This window comes from Eschrichtius robustus, chromosome 12, assembly GCF_028021215.1.
Source record: "Eschrichtius robustus isolate mEscRob2 chromosome 12, mEscRob2.pri, whole genome shotgun sequence".
Classification (NCBI taxonomy): Eukaryota; Metazoa; Chordata; class Mammalia; order Artiodactyla; family Eschrichtiidae; genus Eschrichtius; species Eschrichtius robustus.
The window spans coordinates 104,416,710-104,441,111 of record NC_090835.1 but is presented as its reverse complement, the minus strand read 5'-3'; the positions used below and the strand labels follow the sequence as shown (position 1 = coordinate 104,441,111).

The 24,402-nt window shown below is 44.2% G+C and overlaps 1 protein-coding gene across 1 annotated transcript in view; it reads right to left on the bottom strand.

Moving 5' to 3' along the window:
* F13A1 (coagulation factor XIII A chain) overlaps nt 1–24,402 on the bottom strand; it is a 140,447-nt gene that overhangs the window by 36,275 nt on the left and 79,770 nt on the right. The window contains exons 6-9 of the mRNA XM_068558050.1: nt 24,180–24,354; nt 21,272–21,410; nt 4,936–5,039; nt 3,464–3,552 (exon numbers count right to left, since the gene is read on the bottom strand). Of these exons, the coding sequence (XP_068414151.1) occupies nt 3,464–3,552; nt 4,936–5,039; nt 21,272–21,410; nt 24,180–24,354 (507 nt within the window). The remainder of the gene's footprint in view (nt 1–3,463; nt 3,553–4,935; nt 5,040–21,271; nt 21,411–24,179; nt 24,355–24,402) is intronic.

The following is a 24,402-nucleotide window of genomic DNA, read 5'->3' as shown; positions in this document are numbered from 1 at the left end:
GGCAGACGTCCCAGATCTCAGTGCTGTTCAGAGCTCAGAGGGTAATGATGGAGATCATTGGCGTGGTTGGATCTGTGATCTTATTGGAAGGTATTATATTTCCGGCAAGATGCCTGAGGAAGGTTAAGAAGAGAAGCCAAGATGATTCCAAAGTTTCATAGGTTATTTGAACGAATGGGTGAATTATTTTAGATCAGACTAGAGGATGCCAAAAAATGGGCTGCATCTAATAAGTGGTAGCAAAATAAACAACCTTGAATTGAGAACGAAGGATGTGCCGGGAAGCAGGTGCACAGTCAGTTTACAGGGAACTGCTGGCCCAGAGCAAGGGAAGGAGTGGCTTCTGGAGCAATGGGGTGGTGACTGCGGCCCCACGGAGCCTGTCACTGCTGCCGTGAAAATTAGCTCGGGGCCAGGGAGGGAAAACGTGCGCGTGTGTGTATGTGTGTGTGTGTGTGTGTTTGAGTGGGATGGCGTGCAGGGGTCAACAGACACAACTAGAAGAAGCTAAGACAGAAAAGAAGCAGCAGCTCCTGAATGCTTAGTGAACGTGGGAATTGCGTGGGAACTGGGAAAGTAGCCCCGACACTGAGAACCGCTCTGCTCTCTTTAGGAGCCCCAGGCCCCCAGGAGTCAGGGAGGACAGGCCGAACAGCCTCCAGAACCAAGAAACTCACCGCAGGGCTGAGGGCATGAGAAGGGAGAGGGGGTAGAGAAGTAAGCTTTCATGCCTGGAAGAAATCTAGAAATGGGAAGGGCAGATTTCCAAAACGGAGGAGAAGAGGGGAAGGCAGAGGCAGGATGCTTTTCATGCATACCTCTCTTATTTGGAGTTCTGCTTTCACTAAAAAAGCCCTGAGAAAACCAAAAGAAGCCAATGAACATGATGCTTGATCTGGCCCGGAAATGAGTAAGGAGTGATCAAGGAAGTCAGTCTGCCGAGAGGCAAGAAAAGGCACTTTCCGGCTGACGTGGCTGGGGTTAGGGAGAGGCAAGCTTAGGCAGCAAGGAGGCGGGAAAGGGAGGAAGCATGCTGTCTAGGACCTGAGTCACACAGACTCTCATTAAAGTTAAATCCGACGCGCCCCATGGAGTCCTACTTTAGGACCCTTGAGAAAAGGGTCCTCACGCACTTTTCGGCAGTTGGAGAATCTCTTATAAATGGCTCAGCCCTGAAGCTCAGCCGGTGCCAAAGCAGCAATCCTACACGCTGTCAGACAAGTCTGCAGTGGGTGAGAGAGGAGTAGTTAGAACCTGAGAGTCCCGATGACATTCACAACACCCCGATCTATATTTACTAACAGCAGAAAGCGTTCGCATTAAGAGCTCTCGGGCAATTCGCTCTTGGAGGGAGGTTGCTGCTCTGCCCTTTGCAGCAACAAAGCGTAATAAAAATACGGAAACAAGGCCTGGTGAGTTTTAGAGCGATTTCCCATTCAGAAGTGCTCGTAGCATCAGAAATGATCGGACGGCAGCTGGGGAGGATTGGAGAAATCTTTAAATCTCAAAACGAAGTCGAGAGGGTGAACTTCCAAATACAGTCTGCCTGTTCTCCCAAGGCTTCTAGAAACTGTAAATGGTAGGAACAGTGGAAGAGACACTGTTCCTTTTGTGTAATTCACATTTCCGCTTTTGCTGATTTCCGAAACATTTCCCAGGCCTGCCCCCTCCTTCCCCGCCTGTCGCCGCCTGTTTGTCTGGTTTGGGCGTGGAGTTGTGTCCCAGCCATCCCGTGTCCCCCGCCCGAGGCTGTCCCTTCAAGGCCGTGCTGCACAGGATCCCGTCCTGTCCCCGTGGGAAGCCTCTCGTTTACAGGACGAGGTGCCCGTTTCTCAGGACACAAGGTCCCATGTCTAGTTCCTTCAGCTGTCATCATTCGACGCCTCCCAACACATCACTTTTCACGAGCCTGTATAGTTTTTAATTGTCTGCACATACCATTCGGAGGCTCAAGTTTTCTCCTCTGTGTAAAATTCCTTCCTTCCTCTGGCTTCTTTCTTACCCCCGTTGCCGGAATAATTACTAATCATCCCTCCAGACTCGCTTCAGGCTCTACCCTCTCCAGGGGGCATCCCTGACCCTCCTTCCATGGGCTCCCGTAATACTCCGCTCATCGTACTGTGGCTACCATGTCGCTGTCCTTGTGTCTGTTCCCGGGTCACTCTCCCTAGACAGGGTCTTGTGGCCTTTGTTGTCCTGCCTCAGTTCCCAGCTCATATTTCTCAATGAACTTAAACGCAAGTCATTTATCACCTACATGGCAAGTCATTTATCACCTACATGGCTCGTCTGGCATTTAGTTACATAGCGTCCCTTGCGTTATTGTTATTTAAATGTTGCTGTGCTTACCTACCACCATCCTCATCAAGAACCAAGTTACTTATGGAGGTAGGCTTCTGAATTCTCACAGTGCCTGGCACATAGTGATAACAGACATTTACTCATTCTAGAATAGTAGCAGAAAGTGGTGTTTACTGGCATGAGCCCAGGTGCCTGCCTGGCTTTACATCTTAGCACTACTCTTTGTTGGGTAGATGATTGTGGAAAGCTTATTTAACCACTCTTTGCCTCATTTTTCTTTTCTGTAAAATGGGAAGAATTATAACATCCATTTTAAAGGGTTGCTAAGAGCATCAGATGGTAGGCAAAGTGATTACACAGCAGTAGGCATTATTTCATTGCGTTCATTCGTGAAATTATACTCTAGGTCAGTCCTGCCTCTCCGCCTCTCATAAATCTCTGCTACCTTCAGCAGCCTCCTGGCCTTCTCCTTCACCTGATGTCTCTTACATTTAATTTGACTTTCTGAGCTCTCTTTGGAGCACCCTTGAACCGCCCTCTCTGCTTCCAACCTCCATCCAGTTCTTGCAGAATCTCAGACCCTTTCCCAAACCGTCCCTATCCACCCTTTTGTGTGCGGTGTTCCAGACCCTCTTCTCCCCTCCGTATTCTAGCAGCTGTACTCTCTGTCTCCACTGATGGAGGATGGCCTGGAATGGCAGGAAATGGATTGGAGTTCCCAGACTAAGACCGTAGTTGGGGTGTAGTTTGGATGTTGTTTCACGTGAGCTGCTGGGCTAGTCTCAGGGTGAAGAAGTACACTCTGCCATTTCAATTCATGGACCGTCTCCACCAATTTTTTGTTGAGTGATTCATTTAGTCACTTAATTTCTTGGGAGCAGTTGATACCTACTTCATGGGTACAGAGAACTAAGCTAAGGTTAGTAAAGCAATTGCTTTCCGGCAGAAAAATCGCAAAACGTCAAGGAGAGAAAAATGTTTAAGTAAGAACTGCATTTAGCATGCAGCGCCTGGGGATTGGAATGGTGTCTAGTTAACTTTGTAAACATGAAGCATACACTATGTACCTGGGAAATTTAGAAGTAACAGCCCAGTACCTTATTTTTTGATGTGTTAAGAGGTTGGGAAGGAAAGCAGCTCTTTTCCCCAGCTTTCCACTTACCTCTGCAAACACGAAGGGTGCGTCAAACTGGAAGCAAACATTGCCGTGCTTAATGGCTTGAACAGAGGCTGGGCCACACCGATACATCCCTGTATCACACAGAGGAGGGAGAGCATGAGCTTGCCATCCTCAGGTCTGTCCAGATACACAGCTGATCTGTGTCATAGCCCTGAGGTGGCTCTGTAGAGACAAATGTTCCTCCACTTCGTCACTGAGGGCGCCCCAGTGCTTTCCATGGCCGGAGCGGGTGAATGACCCACGTGTGTGATCAAGAGGGAATTGTTGGAAATGACTCTGCAAACCAAAACTTGAAGCCACGAAAAGAATATAGGGCGACACTATTTCTGCGTCTACTCTTCCAACTACAAACAGACTCAAGTGTGTTGGTGCCCAGCCGCTGGCTTACATAGGGCTTATCCTTTCATAACTCGTATCTGGAATGCTGGAAACAGTGATCTGTCCTCAGTATTTGTGTTGTTGTTGGTTTGTTTTCACTTTTGTTTTTTTGTGTTTGGACATTATGGACACACGTCAAGTTTAACTGGAGAATCTGGATATTAGCCACACACGTGGACCACGTGCATTCAGGAAGTCAGTAGGCCCACGCTGACTTTTACAAAGTCCTTTGAATTTTAACCAGCTATCTCTTGTTAATAAGAGATTAGCTGCCATTAGTCACCCAGCTATCTCGTCATGATATATAATCCGGAACACCAGAAAGTGTTGAAATTTCTCTCTTAATATCCAGTATTGTACTGGCGTTCCCTTATGAGTATGTAATGAATGTTTTTGCGTATACATGTATGCACACATCAATATCTTATATCCACACCTGGGGAGATAAAAGTCATGTCCTAGACCACTGATGTTTATCATCATGCTAAAGAGAAATGGGGCCTTATGATGTGTGTGATTTTATAAAAATTCAGTGGGAGAGGGGGGGTCATAGCTGCCACTACTTAGCACACATGTTAGAAGATAAGTACCTACATACTCAAGTTTTGAAAGAAATCACTCAACCTAAAAAGAAATCAGCGTCTGGAAAAACGACAATTTAAAGGATGATCTGCAATTATTTTTTGAGTTCTTTATTTTCACCACTGCCTGCTATCTTATCACTGTTTATCAGGCAGAGCTGAAGTATATTTTATAGCCTAGCAAAAGTGCTTACCCAGATACTTTTTCTCTTGTCTTCAAAACTGCTTATCAAAGCAAGAGTCGATGAGTTATATACGTTAAGTTTTATGCTTTTTTCCCCCTAAAAGTTACAAAATAATCAGAGTAAAGACGACCAGTGAAATGAAGTTAAACCTCACTGGCAGGTAGTCAACCCTGTACATGTGCCCAGGAAGCACACTTCTGACGCTGCTTCCCACTGGGAGGGAGTGTTCCCCACACATCAAATGCAATCATAAAAGCAAAATAAAGATGGGCAGTACATCCATTTCCCTGAGGGAGGATGCTGTTTTTACCGTCACTGTTTTCCTGTGGGGTGCTGTCCACGACTTGCCAACCTCCAAACCCAATGGGAAGATCAGGCCTCGTCATCCAGGCTTCGTTCCAGCAGTGGTAGTTCCTTAAAAAACACCACCCCAGCGAGATTAAACTTCCCATCACATTCAATGCTCCAGGAAATCAAAAAGTGACCAAAAATCCTGTGACTATGCTATCTATAAATTATTGGAATGGCTTAAGCTAGCTGGAAGCCTCCCAGAGATATACTGGGGTTCTAGACTTAAGTTTTCTGTGCAGGTCCTTTTCCGCTGGCACCCCTGGGGCGGCACTCATGTGGCTGGGCATTGCTCTCTCCCCCACTAATATCAGCTTCAAGGCCACCCAGAGATATTCTAATCAATGCCTTAAACAATTTTGATCTTAACCCTTGTCTACTGCCTAATGAAACAGAATTTACTATGGGCTCAAGGGATACGGCAGGGAAGAAAAGTTAATTAAAACCGAAATGCATATTATCTTTGAATTCCTTTTATATTTATATGCATATTAGATTTATAAAAAGCGTATCCCTTTGTAACAATTAAGCAACAGAATGCTTTTGTTTATGGGCTTAGACTATTGCCATAGAAACTGTAATGTTAACTCCTGACTTCAGTTGTCTGTAATTGGTGGCAAATTTCCATCTGGTGTCCAACCAGAAGGAAAGGTTGTCAGGGTGAGTGTCTCTTTACACTTTATCAACGGCGGGTGACCCATGAGCTGGAGGCCAGGCAAAACTTTTCAGACTTAGCAAGTGACCCTTGAAGCAAGAGCATGGGATAAAAAGATCATCATGAGCTGTATTATTATGTCCTTGGAAAGACCTGAAATTATATGGCATTACAGAAACAAATGGGAGTACATTAACCTGTCGGCACTATAGAAAATATTCATATAGTAATAACAATTTAACGGTGGCATGAGGTAGTTACAGCAGTCTTTGTTTATAGCACTGGTGAATTTCAGATCCAGCTACCATCCACCCGTTCCTCAGTGTCCTTCAATGTCAGTAATTCGTGCATGTGCCCGTCTCTCTCTGAGTTCAGCTCATCTCTGATTGGCTCAGTTCAGAGGTATTCACTTATCTGTGGGCCCGTCATACACCAGGCACCATGCTGGACTCCCAGTCATGATCAAGTCATAGGTTCTTGCCCATAAAGAGCCCCACAATTGAGGAGGAACGATGAACACAGAAACCAATTGTTAAAACATTTCATAGGTTTGCTGTGAGGCTTAAACAAGTTAATACATGTACAGCACTTAGAACAGGGTCTGGCATATGATTAAGTGCTCAAACATGGTAACTCTCCGACTTTTAAAAATAATTGATTGACGTGATGCATGCTACAGGGGAAATTCATTTGGGGTACAATCGGGTCTCAGTGGGGAAGCCCTTGGGGCAGGAGGGAAGGCATCACAGCAGAAGTGATATTTGAGCTGAGTCCCCCAAAATAAATGGGAGTTTAGCAGATTAACCAAAGGACTAAGAACAAAGCTGTGGAGGCAAGAAATAGCCAACATGGTGTGTTTGGTGACCTGTATGCTGTTGTGGCTGGTGAGTAGCATGTTTGCATACTTGCGTGCATGGGAGAAGAGGATTGGCAGGTGAAAATGGGCAGTACATCACAAGACTGTCAGATCACATAGCACTTACTGTATGCCAGGCACTGTTCTAAAGTCTTTATGTACGTGAATACATATGATGTTCCCAGTACTCTATGAGAAAGGTATTGCTATTATTATCTCCCATTTACAAGGGAGGAAACAGAAGCACAGAGAGGTTAAGAATCTTGCCTGAGGTTGCACAGCGAGTTAGTGACAGAGCTCCAGGATCCATGCTTTTCAACACTGAGCTATGTTGTTGGTGAGGATGAGATTGTGAGATCCTTTTATCCCAAGTTAAATATTTGGGCTTTATCCTTGGGCCCGTTAAATTCGCAGATCTGTATTTGTGGAAGCTGGGTGAGGACCAGAGACTGAGCTGAGTTTCCCCTCATCACCGCGGAGAAGGAGAGGAGCTGCCAGAAGGGAACTGTGAGTGTTGAGGAAGCTTTTGAGTTTCCAGGGAGTGTGATGGTTCCATTCACCAAGGCTGAATGAAGGAAGAAGAGAAGGTTTGCGTTGGGAGCTGGTGTTGGGTGGGTGACATGTTCATTTGGGACATGATGAACTCGAGTGCCCGTGAGAAACTCAAAGGATGAAACCCAAGAGGCATTTTTATATACACACGTGACACTCAGAATTTGACGTAGGAAGCCACTGGCGTCTTTATTGCTGATGGAGGAGAGTGGTGAGTGCAAATGCCAGATGCAGAGGGAACAGGAGGGGAGAAATGCGGAGTGGATTTCTCCCCCAAGGGTGACCTAGGTTGTGAACGCAAGAAGAGACGATAGGGCAGTGGCTAGAAAATAATGCAATGCGGGAAGATTGTTTTGATTATCTTTACGTTAGGAGAGATTGTCCTGTCTATGGAGGAAGAACCAGTGGAGAGGGAGTGAGATACAGATAGAATAAAGGGAGAGATGGAATAAAAAGAGGCTCAAATACCAAGGATGCAGGAGGATGAGATGGAGAGCAGTGCCATGGACAAGAGTGAGGCATTGTCTGCAGGGGACGGGGGTGCAGATGTAGGTCAGGGTCAAGGTGTGAGGTGTCGGGGCAGGGGCATGAGGCTGGCTCCCACCTGAGAGCCTCTATCTTTGCTCTGAAGCCGGAAGGAAGGTCACGGTGATCAGGTAATAATCAATGCTAGCCCGCCTTAAGAACGGTACACGTTGCACCATCAGGCAGAGAGATCCAGAAAGAATAGCAGTGAGACATTTGCAATCCCAAATGGCCACAGTCACGCTTCCTACACAGCCTGCGATGTTTAGCAACCCTGGCTTTCACCAACACCGCCCTAGGGTAATAGGCCCCAGAACCTCCTTATTTAAATTCAAGTATCCTGGGCCAGGTTAGCCTTGAACAAGATAAATAAGCTTTGCATTTCAGATCTCAGGTAAAGACATTGCTTTGAGGATTTTTGTTTCTTTTCGAATGACCAGGAGTTGGGGAAAGGTTTCTTCTCTCTGACTACGCTATCTATTGAATAATTAGCTACTCAAAGTCTCTTCCACTTTCACCTAAGGCTGAGACCTTATTTGTGCGTTTGGGGTGGAAGAGTTTAATAAGAGGGTCAGGAACTTGTAACAGTGGGTGAAGTGAACAGAACTTATGCTCTGGAGGGGTTGGGCCTTAGTCGACGGGTGGAAAGCCAGTAGCTGGGTGGAAGGCAACCCAGATTGCCACGAGCGGAGGGAGAGGTTGCACCCTCTGAAGAAATGGGGCTTTTTCCATCATGCCATTCTCTCTGCTCAGGAATGGCCAGGGAAAATGTGTCCTGGGCCACCCATGCCACGAGGGTCCCCTTTGGGCTGGATGTTCAGTATTTCTGGGTATACACGCCTGCCTTTTACATCTCAAGTTCCCCTAGGAAAGGGGCTAACATTTACAGACGTTGCTGAATTCCGTTTACCTACTATCCAGGCTGGGAAAATATATATGCTTCTTGGCAAGTTTTTTTTTTTTTTTTTTACTTTAAAGCTTTTTAACCTAGATCTGTATCTAGGTAAATGTATCTTGCAGTTTCATCACGCACTTGTAGAGTGTGTGGGTTCATTTTGGGAGCTCTGCCTGCCTGTTCACCATCACGTTCCCAGAGCTAGAACTGGCCCATAGGAGGTGCTCACAAAGTATTGGTTGCTTGAAAGGCAAGGATATCTCCTAGCAAGGCAGGCATAGTTAAATCTTGGTGTGTTTGTTTTTAAGATTCACGGTTTTGTATTTTCTCAGAGCCTTCATTTGAAGCCCGACTTCCCACCATACCATCAAAATATGCAGTGTCCTTTCAAAGTTAAAAAGATTATCAACCTTCAACGTGATCTAGTATCCTTGTTGCCTCTTTCTAGAGAAGCAGGGTAGAAATTAAAATAAAGCCCCCATCTCGTCGAAAGTTATTTAATCAAATTGAAAATAACTTCTTTGGGGAGAGGCTGGAGGTGACAAGTGAACATCACATCTTTACTTTATGTTACTTCCTGCATGTTTCCTGCAGTGGCAGCTAGTGATTTCTAGAACTCCTTTCAAGGATGTAGTAATTTGACAGTATCGGAGCAAAAGACGCAGAGAATCTTCACCAGAAGCAGAACCTCACTAGCAAAGCAGCACCATGCAGTGCTGGAGGACCCTGGAAGGGACATCGCAGCATTGATTTAAGTTTACCCTTTGATTTGGTAAACTCCTTTCCTTAGAATTACGCACATGCAAAGACAAGAATGTGCGAATGTTCATCCTTGCATAATTTTTAAGAAGGAAAATCAGAAACTGTCCAATATGTGATTAACTATTTTAAATCACAAAATAGAATACTATTCAGCCACAAAAATCAGATCTGTATTTATTAGGTAGGAAGAATAACCATGGCATATCAATTTTTAAGAATCACGCTACAGAACCCCAGGTACAGTGGTCACTGTGTATGTATATATGTGTGGAAGGCAGAACGTTAAATGATCGTCACACTTGTATAAATCCCTCCCTTTGAATGTGGATGAAGTCTATGAATAGGATGGGATGTTACTCCTGTGATTACATTCTTACATGGCAAAGAGGAGTTTGCAGACGTAATTAAGGTAAGTATGCTGTTGATTTTGAGTTCATTAAAAAAGGAGATTATCATGGGGGCCTGACCTAATCACGTGAGCCTTTCAATCTGGGAGGTCTGGGACATAGCGAGCTAGAGATTTGAAGCAGCAAAGACATTCTCCTGCTGGCCTCGAAGCAGATGGAAGCTTCCGTGAGTTCTACAGCTGCAAGGAACTGAATTTTTCCAAGAAGCTGAATGAGCTCGGAAGAGAGCCCTGAGCATCAGAGGGGACCAGAGTCCAGGCTAACACTTTGATTGCCATCATTTGAGACCCTAAGCGGAGGACCCGGTTAACCTGGGCCCAAACCCTTCGCCTACAGAGACTGTTGGATAATAAGTTTACGTTGTTTTAAGCTGCCAAGGTTTTGGAAATTTGTTATGCAGCAATAAAAAATGAATACAACATGCAAAGGGACCCATTAAAGAATGCTTAGCAAAATGTTGTCAATGTTCTGAGTAGCTAGAAAGTGGATGACTCTTATTTTTATACTTTTTTCTGCAATGTTTGAAATTTTTATAATAAATATATATTAGTCCCTCTCACCCCCCCCCCCCCCCCAAAAAACAACCATGAAGAGGACTCTTTTTTATTAAAGAAGGAAGAGCACAGTTCTAACAACTGGCTAAGGTCACATCCAGAGTGACAAGTGCCCATGGGAGGGTGCAGAGCGGACAGAAAACACAGCTGAGCCCAGGATGGGCTTCGGGGCTCTGTGTGCTGTATGTTCAAAGAAAATAGAGTGGATAATTTAAGCAAGGAGTCCTTTGCTGCCTTTACCTCGGCTAACTGCTTAAACATTCCACAGGGTCATCTCATCTGCAATCTGTGCAGAAAGGTTTTCTTCCCTAAAAGGGAAGAAAGAGACGTGGGACTGTAATTTTGTTTCTACAGCTTTATTAGGGCTCAAGGGAGAGCACAAATAAGATTGAGAGAAAGCCGGGGCGGAGATGTCTTGGACCAACTTCAAGTGTAAACCAAGACTTTGAATTCTTTTATTTTATAAATGGCAGGGGGTAGAAGAAAGGCCCTGGTCTATCTTGCAAACTATTTGTGTTTGTCGCAGATGGGCACAGCCCTACCTCTCTGGCCCTGTTGTTATACTCTTGACACAGGCAATGATACTGGTGACAAAAATGACAGCACGCCCTGGACTTGTTAAACTCTGGTCACTCCAGTAATGAAGGGGGGTGGGGGGGGGGTGGGAAAGAAGTAGAGACAGGTTGGTGGGCTCTGAGGCTTGCCTAGTAAGACATTCCAAAGTGGAAATCAAAGTTTGGACCAAGAAAAACCTTGCCAGTTGGGAAAGGTAATGAAGCAAGACAACGGAAAGGAATTATTCAGAGGAAGGGAAGTATTCTGGAGGAATCTTTTATGGAGCTGGGAGCTGGGAGAACCACGCTAGTTCAGAATGCAGCTGTTCATTGTTGGAGTGCTGAAACCAGCAAGGGGCATTTGGAGTTCCTCTGGGGTCTTCTCCACCGAAGGCCAAAAGTCCAATCAGGCAAAGACCAAGCCAGTGCCCCCTGTAGGAACCAATCACCCATCAAGACAAAAGAGAAAGTAGTGAAGGTGTTTGTTTGTGCTTATTATATGCAGGGGAGGGATCCTATGATGCTCATTAAGAAGTCACAGTTTAGGGCTTCCCTAGTGGCGCAGTGGTTAAGAATCCGCCTGCCAATGCAGGGGACACGGGTTCGAGTCCAGGAAGATCCCACATGCCCCAGAGCAACTAAGCTCGTGCACCACAACTACTGAGCCTGCGCACTAGAGCCTGTGTGCCACAACTACTGAGCCCGTGAGCCACAACTACTGAAGCCCGTGTGCCTACAGCCCATGCTCCGCAACAAGAGAAGCCACCGCAATGAGAAGCCCGCGCACCGCAACGAACAGTGGTCCCCGCTCGCCGCAACTAGAGAAAGCCCGTGCTCAGCAACAAAGACCCAATGCAGCCAAAAATAAATAAATAAAATAAATAAATTTATTAAAAAAAAAAAAGTCACAGTTTAAGCACAGTCTGATGTAGCACGAAAGACCCAGTTAAGGGGCTGAAGATGGCATGTGTGAGAGACCGAAATGGAACCTTCAAAATGTTCAGGAAGTAGATGACACCCGTCCATAGGAGCCACATTTGACACCACTACTTGGCAGAAGGCCTTCTGTAATTCTGCTGAGTTCCCCTTGCTGGATTTACTTTGAAAATAGCACCCTGAACCCCTTTACCTCTCTCTCTTGCATAGCAAATTATCAATTGATATTCCTGCTGAAAATTAAGAAAAGATTGGATTTTGAGAATGACTCTAAGGTATAAAAAGCTTTCTATAATAAATTCTGGCCAAGCTTATCCATAATTATTGAAAGGAGTTTTAAAAAAATACAGCCAACAATCTTAGTAGGTACCAAAATTACTGCTTTGCATTATAAAGCTGTTTATGAGTATACTATTCTAAAAGCTCTTATTTATATGACATTTTTCTAGAGGTCTTATTCATCATCAAAAGAAATTAAATTGCATTCAGTATGGCTTAGGTGGTACATATTTTATTAGCTTTTAATTATTTGAAAACTGGTAACTTTTGATCAGTATATATGATGGCTCTCTTAAGCAGAATTTATGATTAACCAAAACATGACATTTTTCTTGTTATGAAAAATGCCTTAGTACTTTCTATGTGGTTTATTAGATGGCTCCCACTTTCTTTTTCATTCTAATTTCCTGAGAGGTATTTGTAATGACCTCTGATTTTATTTACCTCCCAAACTCCCTCTTTGTTCACTCTTAAGTGGAACTCGAGTAGAATAGGACCTGCAGGCACTCTTTGGAGATATTGTAGCCGCAGGACTAGGGTAGATATATGAAAGGAATGGGAGGAGAGTCTAGTACAGTGATTTTCAACCTTCAAAAATTAATGTCCCTTCCTAGTTTTAAAACAAATATTTTGTAACACCCCTATATTATCCTGAAATGAAGTCCACAGATTTCTATACACAATTTCTAAAAGATAATATAATGCCCTATAATGTATAGAAGAAATGAAGAAATAAAAATACATAAAATAATATGTATTTCAGATATATGTCAGGAAGATGATATTAGATCCCAAACTATTCCTACAAAATGTAAAACCCTCAAGGGGTGTGGTAGGCCCCCAATTTGGAACCACTTGTAGGGTGGTTAAAAGTGTGTTCTGGAGAAACACTCCCAGAATGGCAGGGTAAGGGCCTCCAAAAATCTGCTCCTTCATAAAAATGATAAGGATACTAACAAACATGATCAAAACCAACTTTTCCAGAACTCTGGAAATGAACCAAAGATTTGCAACAATATAAGGAGGATTTACTCAACAAGAACAAAAGAATCTCAGAACTGTGAGCTTTGTGACACTTTAATTTGCCTTATTTCCACCCCTCTCTCCCTAGCTCCGTGGTAGTCTTGAAAATGAACAGCCTTACAACTATGGTAGCCATAAAAACTTGCAGCCTAGCAAACAACAAAGAGGAGAAAATGGGCTTGGAACTCCCTAAAATTCAATAAAAGAATTGTCACTATTAACCTGTCTGGCAGCCCTCTGAAAAGTTCCGTTCCCAGGGCTTATTTTTATTTGATCTGATTCAGAGCTTACTATGTGCAAATAGCCCTATCTATAGGATGTTTTTCAAAACCAATTAGAAGCAACTGTTTAACATTATAGGTACCTGAAGAAGTGATACCAACTGGGGATAATAAAAGGCTGTCCCAAAAAATTTAACAGGAGGGACTGAAATTTCCTTAGGGGACTTTGAACACTTCTGACATACTCCTGAGAGTCTAGATGGCCACACAGATGTGCAGGTCTGTAAGCATGCCCAGGAAAGCCCCAACAAGGTCCTAAACTCTCACCTCTGGCTGAACTTCAGACTCTGTGCAAGCAGGAAGTGAAGGCTACAGCAGAATTGTGTACTTCCTGCTGGAACACTGAAGACAATTAGCTGTCCACTGAGTTTACCCAGCAGAGACTTCAGTGGCCATGCATGATGAATACAGACCTTACAGAATTAGTCCAGGAAAGTCACTAAACAAACAAACAAGAGCAACAACAACAACAAAACATCAACAACAAACTCTAGCGATAAGGATATCCTGTTTGCAGAGTTAACACATTATATTATTTAAAATGTCCAGGTTTTAACAAAAATTACAAGACACAAAGAAACAGAGAAGCATGGCCCATACACAGTGAAAAAAAGAACCAGTCAAGAGAAACTGTCACTAAGGAAGCCAAGACATTGGGCTTACTAGACAAAGATTTTAATTCAGCCATTATAAACATATTCAAAGAACTAAAGGGAACCATGGCAGCAATGTCTAACTAAATAGAGAATATCAATGAAGAGATAGAAATTATGGAAAGGAATCAAACAGAAATTCTGGAGCTGAAAAGTATAATAGCTGGAATAAAAATTTCAGAAAATTCACTAGAGCGTCTCAAAAGCAGATTTGATCAGGTAGAAAGAATAAAGAACCAGTGAACTTGAAGATAAGTCAACTGAAATGATCTAATCTGAATAACAGAAGAAAAATATGAAGAAAAATTAACAGAGCCCCAAGCCATGTGGGACATACTCATAATGAACCTCCCTGAAGGAAGGGAAAGAGAAAAAGAATCAGAGAGAATATTTGAAAAAATAATAGCTGAAAACTTTCCAAATTTGATGACAGATATTAATATACACATCTTAGAAGTTAAAAGACCCAAAGAGGATAAACTCAAAGGGATATACACCTAAAATCCTCATAGTCAAACTGTTCAAAGCTGAAGATAAAGGGACAATCTTGAAGACAACACACAAAAAAAGTGATTTGTTATGTACAAGGGATTATCAATAGAATTAAAAATGACTTCCTATCAGAAGCCATGGAAGCTAGAAGGCTGGTGACCATGGTTAAGTTACTGTGCCTCAGTTTCTTCACTTAGAAGTGAGGACAATAATAGTAGTACCTTAACAGGTTGTTAAAAGGGTTAAATGAATTAATACATGTCACCCACTTAGCTTAGGGCCTGGCACAAAGAAAGTGTTCCATAAGCATGAGCTATTTTGATTCTTGGAGGTGGCAAATAACTTTTTCAAGCCTTCCTTCAAGACTCTGGTGCGGATTCACGGCATATATTCTTAGTTCTCTAATGACAGCTCTCGTGATCTAGCTCCAGGTGATTTTCTCAAAAACTATTTGGCTGACAGTAATGTGGTTAACTAGATAATTTAGTTGAAAAGAAATATCTTTGGGAGCTGTTCAGAATTGGTAACTTGCATACATCACAGGATAATTTTACAAACTCGTAAGCATCTTAAACAGTTTGGCCTATATTCAGAATATTTCTTCTATATTTTTTTTACTTGGAATTCATTTTTGGATAATTCTTCTTTTCATATACCATGATTAAAAGTTAGGGTAATATAACAATACGAAAGTTCAACTAGTTGGAACATACTGAGCATCTGAAAACAATGTACAAAGTGGATCAGCCTGAATTTCAAAAATGCACCTATGATGTGCAAACCAGCATGCCAAGTGTGCAGACTGCAATTAGAATTAGGATTGGTGGGACTGTGTTAAACCCAGGGCTGGCTCCCAGGTGTGAAAGCTGCTTAACTTCTGCTATAAAAGTTGCTTTGAAAGAGCTTTGTTTATAGATTCAATGCTACCCCCCATTGCAGCAGAGTTTTCTGCATTTGGAGTGAAAAACACAACAAAACAATAACAAACGTACTCTTTCCAAAAAGTACTGAAGGAAGTTGGGATTTTTTTTTTTTTTTTTTTTTAAAGAATCAGGTGCATTGAGGCCAGCCAAAGAGTTACAGCAATTTTCTGTGGCGTGTTTGATTTCTGTGTCTTTTCTTCCTGGAGAGCTGATGTGAAGACAGTTTGTGAAGCAGCACCTACATGTGGGTGAGTAGATCACAGCCTGATCCTGTGAAGGCAAGCAGATCTTCACTCAGAGCACATGACAGAACCCGCTAACTGTGGACAGAAAGGCCTGGCTGGAAGAACAGTGACATTTATCTAAAAAATAATAATTTTGGAGCCGAAGGTGACCCTATACCTCATTAAATCCAAAGCCATATGAGAAAATTAAGGCTCAGAGAAATCAAGCAACTTGCCCAAAGTCACTCAGCTAATCAGTGGCAGAGCTAATCATATTGCCGTGAGCCATGGAGAGAGAGGGAGGGAAAGAAATTCTAAGACTAGTTTGACTTGATTTGGTGTTTTTCCATGAGATCCTAGGGGAAAACAAAATAAAACTGTAATTTCTTTCCACTTGGATCACTGACTATTTCTTAGATTGTCCCAACTTTGAGCTGAAACTGATAAATACAAATTTGCTAGTTCACAATTATTTTAAAACCTTACATTGAGAAACCCAGTTTAATCAAACCTACTTAATTTGAAATGAAAAGGCAATAAAGGAAAGAAAGACTCTTGTTAATTGTTTTAGCATTCATCATCTTTCCAATTATCTTTAATATCATATGAGATACTTAAAACTCTGAGTCAGGCAATTTTCTGCATCTGCCGATTGACCAATCAGCTGGCCTCTGAGAAGCAGAAGGGTCAGCTTATGGGCCTTGGTGTGCACACAGGTGCACAGCCCCTTCTCTTCACATCCTGAGGGCACGAGCAGCACATGCTTCTACCCACCCCACTTGGAACTCCATCGTCCAGAGATGCAGACCTTCCTCTGGGAATGTGAGCAGGATGGAAAGGGGCACGTGAAGGAGAGGCCCAGAAGAGGGGCGAGAAGGAGTCAGGGTCTAGGAAGCTGTTGGCGCCAAGAGGGACTCTGGAACACCGTTGACTGTCGGACCCTCGAAAACTAAGAGTGAGGGGTGGGTTTGTCTTAAAGGAGGCAGAACCTGGGATTGGACAGCGCCCAGAGGGTAGGGAAGCGGGAGAGGTGGCGATAGATGGTAATAGTGACCCATCCCCATCCCCAAACAGTATTGACTCCATCTGCCTCTTGTGAATGTACAGCCTTGGGGACATTAGCCCTTTCAGGAAGATGACAAAGAGGCAGGTGTTCTTGGGGTCATACAAGAAGGAGTGGCAAGGGGCTGGGTCTTGAGAGAGTGAGTTTCAATATTCAACAACTGTAGTCATAATAATATGGGATAACTCTGTATGAAATTCCGTTCCTTCCCGCCTGGTCCTTGAAACAGACTGACCTCTGGTTGTCTCATCTCAGCCCCTTAGACTTATACCCCTGAGCTTTATCTGTGGGCCAAGGTCATTTCCTGGGCATTCCATCTGTGAACAGCACAGCCAGAAGATTGCAGGGGGATAACGGCTTTGAGCCTACGGCCGCTGACCATGTGAACAGCCTTCCCCCTGCTCCCCCGGGTTTAGGACGGAAGCCCCTTCCCCTCGTCTCCGTGACTCCTGGCTCACCTTCTAGCCCACCTTATATTTGTATAGAGTGTACTGTATGTGGTTGTTTCACTCGTGAACACTGGATGGACCTCCTCAAGGGCAGAGACCTAGTTAATTTCCTTCTGAATCCTTAGCACCTGGTATTTGGAAGTATTAGTGTCTAATAGTGTTTGTTGAATGAATTAAATGAGATTTATCTGTAAAATGAGCATTTAAAATTTTTTCCAACCAATTCCATTTATCAAGTCCTTGCTCTTTGCCTTGCACCCTGTTGGCCAAACAAAAGTAAAATACATCAGACAATGCTTCTCCCATGGGGGTTGCATACTGGTGGAGGGAATTCAAGAGGTGGGCACAGATCTTTCACCCAGAATCATCAAATCTGGCTACATCCTCTCCAGCAGTAGGACACAGGATAACACTTTCATTTAGAAGGAGAGAAGCCTTTTACTGAAATACCTTTCATGACCCTAATAAGCGCCACCATCCCTTTCTTTTAAAATTGTTTCCGTTTCCACTGTGACCGGCGTATGATGAGGTGACCAAGCTGAGTTCTTTCAGGGGGTGGAGAAAGGGTCACTTTACTCCTGCCCATTGTGAGCCCCGTATCCCTATTCACCGTTTGGATTGCAGCCGGACATTGCACATGCATCTTCATTAAACCGTCCACGGTGATTCATGGATGCCACCCCCCAGAGGTTACGCATAATTCCAAACCCATCAGCACGCTGGGGACAGGAGGCTTAAACTGCTCCTTCCAGGATATGTTACCTTGCGTTGGCCCTCCTGGAATTTCAGTTGGGAACCCGAGGTGCAATTCGGCTGCCCAGCTGTGCCCTTCTAGGGTTCCTCGGTGCCCCCCTCTCCTGAATCGCTAAGAAGCCCACTCTTCCCTCTGTCGGCATCAACAGCATGCCCACTCTGGCCAAAATTGCTGCCCCTGGCAAGGTGAGGCCGTCTGGGAGAGGAAACACACATGCAGGGACCTAAGGTGGCAGGCCAGGAAGCAGGCCTGTTAGCAGTCGGTGCTGGATGGTCTGCGGTGGTAAAGGGAAAGGGTGAGAGCGCGGGGTGAAATCCAGACTTCACCCCTCTCGGCTCTGGATCCCACTGAGAACAACACACCTTCGCATGCACCCTGGAGCTCTCCCTCTGAACCCTCGTGCTGCCTTATTTCTGCTTTGGGGACACGGGACCCAGCTGAGCCGTGGAAAAGAGGATGCCGTGGGTCCCCCAGACCCAACTGGACAAATTAATTTACCACATCCTGTACCATCAGGACCTCAGTGTCGAAGAGATGGTGGAGACACAGGAGAGAGAACCAGGAAATCATTCTTGTGGCTTCCTTTAGAAAGAGGTGGGCAGGGGCCACGTACAACCAAGAGTTTGTCTGAGTGGAGCCTGCGGACGGAAGTGAGGCTGGGGGGCTTGGGTGAGGCCGGTGGCTCCTCAGGCCCCTGCTCGGAAATCTGCCAGGCCACGTGTTACCAGCCATGCTGCACCGGCCTCTTGGTGGTCAGCCGATGCCGACCGAACCCTCCCCGCCCCGCCTCAGCCTCTGTCAGCCTTCTGTCCCCAGCCCCACCCCTGCTCGCCAACCCTGCAGCTCAGGTAGCCCCCATTTCTTACCAGTGGTCATTACTAATCTCATCAGCAGGTGCCAACTGAGCACTCCCTCTGGACCTAGCACTGTGGGAAGTACCTTAAATTGCCTCATTAAATTGCCATTTAATTGGTAACTGCTAAGTTTACCCTCATTCTACTGATGAGGAAGCTCAGAGAGGTAAAGCCATTTTCTCAAGGTCACACAGCCAGTGACTGCCCAAGCCAGAGCCTGATGTGGGGGGGCGGCTGTGGTGACCATAAACTGGTGGACGTGTCCAGGGACAGGCTGGACGTGTCCAGCCTCCTCAATCAGGGAGGGGCTTAGAAATAACTTTTGGTTTTCTGGAACCTCTATAACTTCCAGGGTTCACTGGTGTTTGCACTGAGGAGGCAAAGTCTCTGCTTTTGTTTTTAAAATGCCCCAAAGTGACAGAAATAGCACAGTCATCTTAGGACACCGGGCACCCCTCTTCTTCTGACTGCTTCAAGGTGCTTAGGTTGATGGCAACATATTGCCTCCAAGAAATTCCAGCTGTGCGACTAGCAATGAACACAATAACAGCAGCTAACAGTCATTAGGCACCTGTTATGCTTGGAAATTCTGTCATCTCCAATTTAGAGGACGAAAGAGAGGCACAGAGAGGTTGTGCCTTGCCCAAGGTCACACAGCTGCTTGGTGCATGACCCAGACCCGACGGAGCCCTTTAATGCCTTTGCTCCACGGTCTGGCGTGTCCCAAGTTAGGGTAACATCCGTCATTCAGTTAGTCAGACCGTCAGCCAACCTCTGTGAGCCAAGCAAAGGGAAGACGAGAAGCCTGGGGCAGTGGTCTGGCTGTGGAGGAGGGGGAGGAGGGCCCCAGACCAGGGAACGTGGTCCCAGGGTGATGGGATATTTGGGGAAGACAATGAAGGAACAAGGGTGATAGAAACAGGGAAAGGAATTCGGAGCAGAGAGCTGAAAGAGGAAAGGGTTACCAAGAACAAGGTCTATCAGCTTCACACTTCTGTATCAATTTAGTGAGGGGCAGCCTCATGAGGTTATTTGCTGGGGTGCCCGTGGGGATTTACGGTGGGAGGCCTTCGGATCAAGGAATCGGGAGGAATAATTTTGAGCGGCAGTTGGCTTCAAGGGCATTGAGTGAGTGAGTGTGTGTGTGCGGGGCGGCGGGGTGTGTAAGGAAGAGGTGAGCAGTGCAGGATGCCAAATAACTCTTATTTTGCCATTTTTGACTGTCACAGCAGGCTTAGGGGGTGGCTATTTGGGTCTGTTTTTGTCATTCCATATACATACAGGGCTGCTGTGCTGTAATTCCAAGGGCTTAAGTGGTGCTTCAACGTGCCGTTCAGTTTACAGGGGTCTTGGCTATAGCCGCTGCTAGCTTGCCATTGCTCAGCTCATTCCCTGCAGATGAACTGCAGTGTTTTTTATTCACAGTAGTGCTTTGCGACTAGTTCAGCGATTTCCTGCTCTCCACATTCTCAAATGAACGTTTACCGGCGCTGGTGAGTTAATACTGCTCCTACAAGTGCGCTCCATTCCTGTAACACGGGGGAGTTAAGACACTTCTAACTTTTAATTTCTCTTAAAATGAGCTTATAACTTCCTACCATCCCCGTCTGGATGCTTTTACAACCGACAGTGTTTTAGCTTTACTGCTTCTAAAGAACCACTCTAGGAGACACATTTTTGGCTCCACTGAGCTAAATTCCACTGAGTTCAACGCCTGGCAATTTCCCTCCCATACAGACCTTTGTAAATATCCGTTACATTTGGACTCTTGGGATTTTCTTCCCCCTCTTTTTAGAATATTGTTTTGCACTGAGTGGGTCCCAATGGAAAAAAGAAATTTCTTTGGAATCCTAAACTCCCTGCAGCCAGCTTGTGATATAGCTGTTCAGGGCAGTGAAAAAACTGTGTGGTTGGTATCTGGTAATAATTTCAGTTTTATTTCCACTTCTATCTCTGAATGAAAGATGAGGTCACAGATCGGAAGAACCACGTCTTTACATTCAAAGAGCAATCCTATATGGCAAAGGCCAAAAAAAAACAAAGGTTGTGGTTTAGGGTCAAATGCTCTTGGGTTTTATTCTGAGCTTACCGGATGTATGACCTTGAGAAAATTATTTTAACCTCTCTGTGCCTCAGTCTCCTCATCTGTAAATGGAATATTAATAAGCACCCACCTGATAAAACTTACAAAGCTTAGATAAGATCATGCTCACACAGAGACTGGTACACAGTAAGTGCTTAGTAAACGTTGTCTATCTTACTCTTAGAGTAGAGAATGCTTGGTTTCTGTGTCTCTGCCGTTCACCATAATAGTCATATACTAAGGTAGAGAGGAACTAGTATAGGCTCTGGCCACTAAAACCATGGCCTTTTCCAGTGGTTGCTTTCGTAATGGGATGATCGATCTCTATTATCAGAAGCCCAAACTGCCTGTTCAGTAACATTTCTCATTCATTAGCTAAAAACAATCTCTGACAATCAGACATTTCTGCCTATGGTATCGAAGGCTCCTTAAAATAGAAAGAAACATTAGACCGACTCTGTCTCCTGGTAAATGTATGTCACTTCAATTTGATATCAGCAAATGCCCTTGTAAATCAAACTCACCACACTGAATCCTTGGTGAGTTTGGAGTTCACATTCCCATCTTCTTCCAGGAAGATGTCCAACTGCAAATTGGCATTGTTATCATGGGCTGAGAAATAGTTGGTAACGACTCTCGCTGGTATCCCCAGGCATCGCAAAACTGCAGGAAAGAAAGACGGACCACAACTAAACACATCACCAAGATCTAATAAATACAGAGTGAACAGTCCCTTCTCAGAAGGGACCTTCTTCTTTACCAACATGGACGTGTTGTTCTCAAACGTCCCACACTGAGGAAGGGGGCCTATTGTCAAGGATCAGGGCTGCAGAGAGAAGCCTTGCTGCTTGATCATGCAAACTGCAGTTGGCACCAAATGAAGCCAGTGGGAATGGGATCCCAGGAACAGGCTTCCGATTGTTTAGTTGCTAATCATAATATCATCAAAGTAGGATTATTTTAGTCCAACTAATGGACTAAATTTCTGAAAATAAAATTTTAAAACCCCAGCTAATAGGAAGTTAGGAATTTACCAAGCAGACCCTCAGTGCGGTTTGCTTTCCTGGCTGGAACATGCTCTTGTGACACTTGGCGGAGGGTGACAGCACAGGTTCATTTTAATCGTTAGATAATAAATTACCTGGATGCCTCCCTTGCCGTATATGCACCTATTGATTAAACTTAATCCAAATGCCCTCCCTGGCTGCCAGGACGCCAGACCTCAGGGCTCATTGAAAATAATTCAGCTGACACTTTTAAGATTAATGACTTGCCTTCCCTTTTTTTTTTTTCCTCTCAGAATTGTTTAGCATTTTTAACCAAAGACTATCCACCTCCTTCAATAGAACAACCTTGGAAGTCCAAACTTGAGTCTGGTAGAGACTCAAGGGTCCTCATTAAATGACTGAATCTTTTTTAAATTGATTTTTATTGGAACGTAGTTGGTTTACAATGTGGTGTTAGTTTCTGCTGTGCAGCAAAGTGAATCAGTTATGTATATACATGTATCCACTCTTATCTAGATTCTTTTCCCACACAGGTCATTACAGAGTATTGAGCAGAGTTCCCTGTGCTCTACAGCAGGTCCGTATTAGATATCTATTGTATATATAGCGGTGCGTATATGTCAATGACTTAATCTTAACACCCCAAACGTCACCGATGGCAGCTACCACCCGCCTCTCACTTCCATCTTCCTCTATGGATTTATAGCCCCTACACTTGCTACAGTTTTACCAAAGAAATGATTGGCACTCTAGTTCTATTTCTAGCTTAACACTAATTCACGTGATCACAGAATCTGCCGAACTCATAATTTTAAGACAGGTGAAGTTTGACATGGGGGCACCAGTGCCTCCTTCCCTCCAAATTTCCTTTTCAGGTTTATCCTCACAGTGACATCCCACGTTGGGCCTCTGCCTTTTCTTATCACCAAAGTCTGCGTTCAGGAAGAGATCCGAGGACACTTTTATACAGAAAGCATACATGAATGGAAGGTGTTTACTATTTTACCTGGTTCTAAACCTAAAGGAATTACACCGGGAGAGTGAAACTGCAGGCATCAGGAGGACGTGGGGAGTCCTTTCTCTTTTCCTGGGATCATTTCCTAAGAGAGGCTGCCTCCACCAAACACCCTGTACTTAGTCTTGGCTTGGGAGCCATGAGGGAGGGGGCCTACCTCCAACTGGTAGCCCTTCGTGAAGTTCAGGCTTCCATGTGGAACCTGAGAGACCAGCCCTTCTAGGACACTGACACATTGGCTACAATGCCGTTCATTGCTCCCAGGAAATACATATTCCTTTAGCCCTTGGGTATACGCAAATGGCTAAGGAAATAATCTTATCCAGTTTGACGCCATGGAGAAACAAAACACACAACCCAAACTCATGATTTCTTTCCACTTGGATCTCTGACTAATTCTCAGACGGTCACAACTTTGAGCTGAAACTGACAGGCTTCATAATCATTTATAAAAAAATAGTCTCATCCTGGCTTCCAGCCTCCAGATCCTCCTTGATTTTTCTGATTCAAAAACATGCTAACTGGGTAAAACAGTCTTATTAACGAGCCAGCAGAAAGGACACTTTGACTTGAGCTTAATTTTTTTTTTTTTTTTACGGAGCTGTAGAAATGGCATGTGAATGAAAATCATTACCAATGATGAAGACATACTGAAATAAATGTTTTTTTTAAAATACCCACTGAATTAACAGTAACATTGTCTGGGCCGGGACAGACAAATGCCATATTGAAAAATGATGCATGAGGCTGAAGAGAACAATTCTGTTCCCATATGTTTTCCTCTATGGATTGGAATGTTGGGTGGATTAAAAGCAAAAGGGGAAGTTGGGGAGTACCGAACATTCATTAAGTTCTGGTATCTAATTGCTCAGGGGCATTGAGACTCACACACGAGAAAGAAAATGAGCCCACCTGCCACAGTCTCTTCCATAGCTGGAGTAAAAACTAAGTGGGTATGTTTAGAAAATTCTCAGTGATTAACAGTAAGCAAATAAGCATATTTACAAGACTGCTCAATAACAAGCGGTACATATCTTATTATTTATTATTTTAAGTTTTGCTAATTGAGACTTTTAAAATGTGGGGATTACTAAGAAATAAAAGGGCATAGCCTATCCCTCACATCCTTACGTGGCCCCGGAGACACTCCATTTCTCTGGGTATTGAACGATGGATTGTGTAGGAAATAGTCCATCATTCTTTCTCTAAAGCTTCGGCAGTCAAAGAGAAACTATGAGCATATCTGACCAAGTACAATTCAATTATGCATTGGCTGCACCCCAGAACAGCCACCCACAAGTTCTATAGGTCCAACAGAGCTCGCTAGGTCGCTTTGCCAGGTTATAGATAAAATGTCTTGAGGTGAAATTTCCTTTGCATTAAAAATATATTACTCAACTGGATACTTACATGTGTTAAAGACACCAGCAAAAACCCAGCACTGACCGTAGCGGACCGGATTCTCAGAACTCCTGTATTCCAACAGGATGTCAACACTTCCAGTCCAAGCTGATGGGGGGATGCCATAAGCATAGACATTGTCCCAGCATCCAGCGATGACGCCTTCATCATCCTTGGCATTAATCTAAATGAGACCATGAGAGGTGAGAAGGGGTCAAGGTCATTTAGAAGA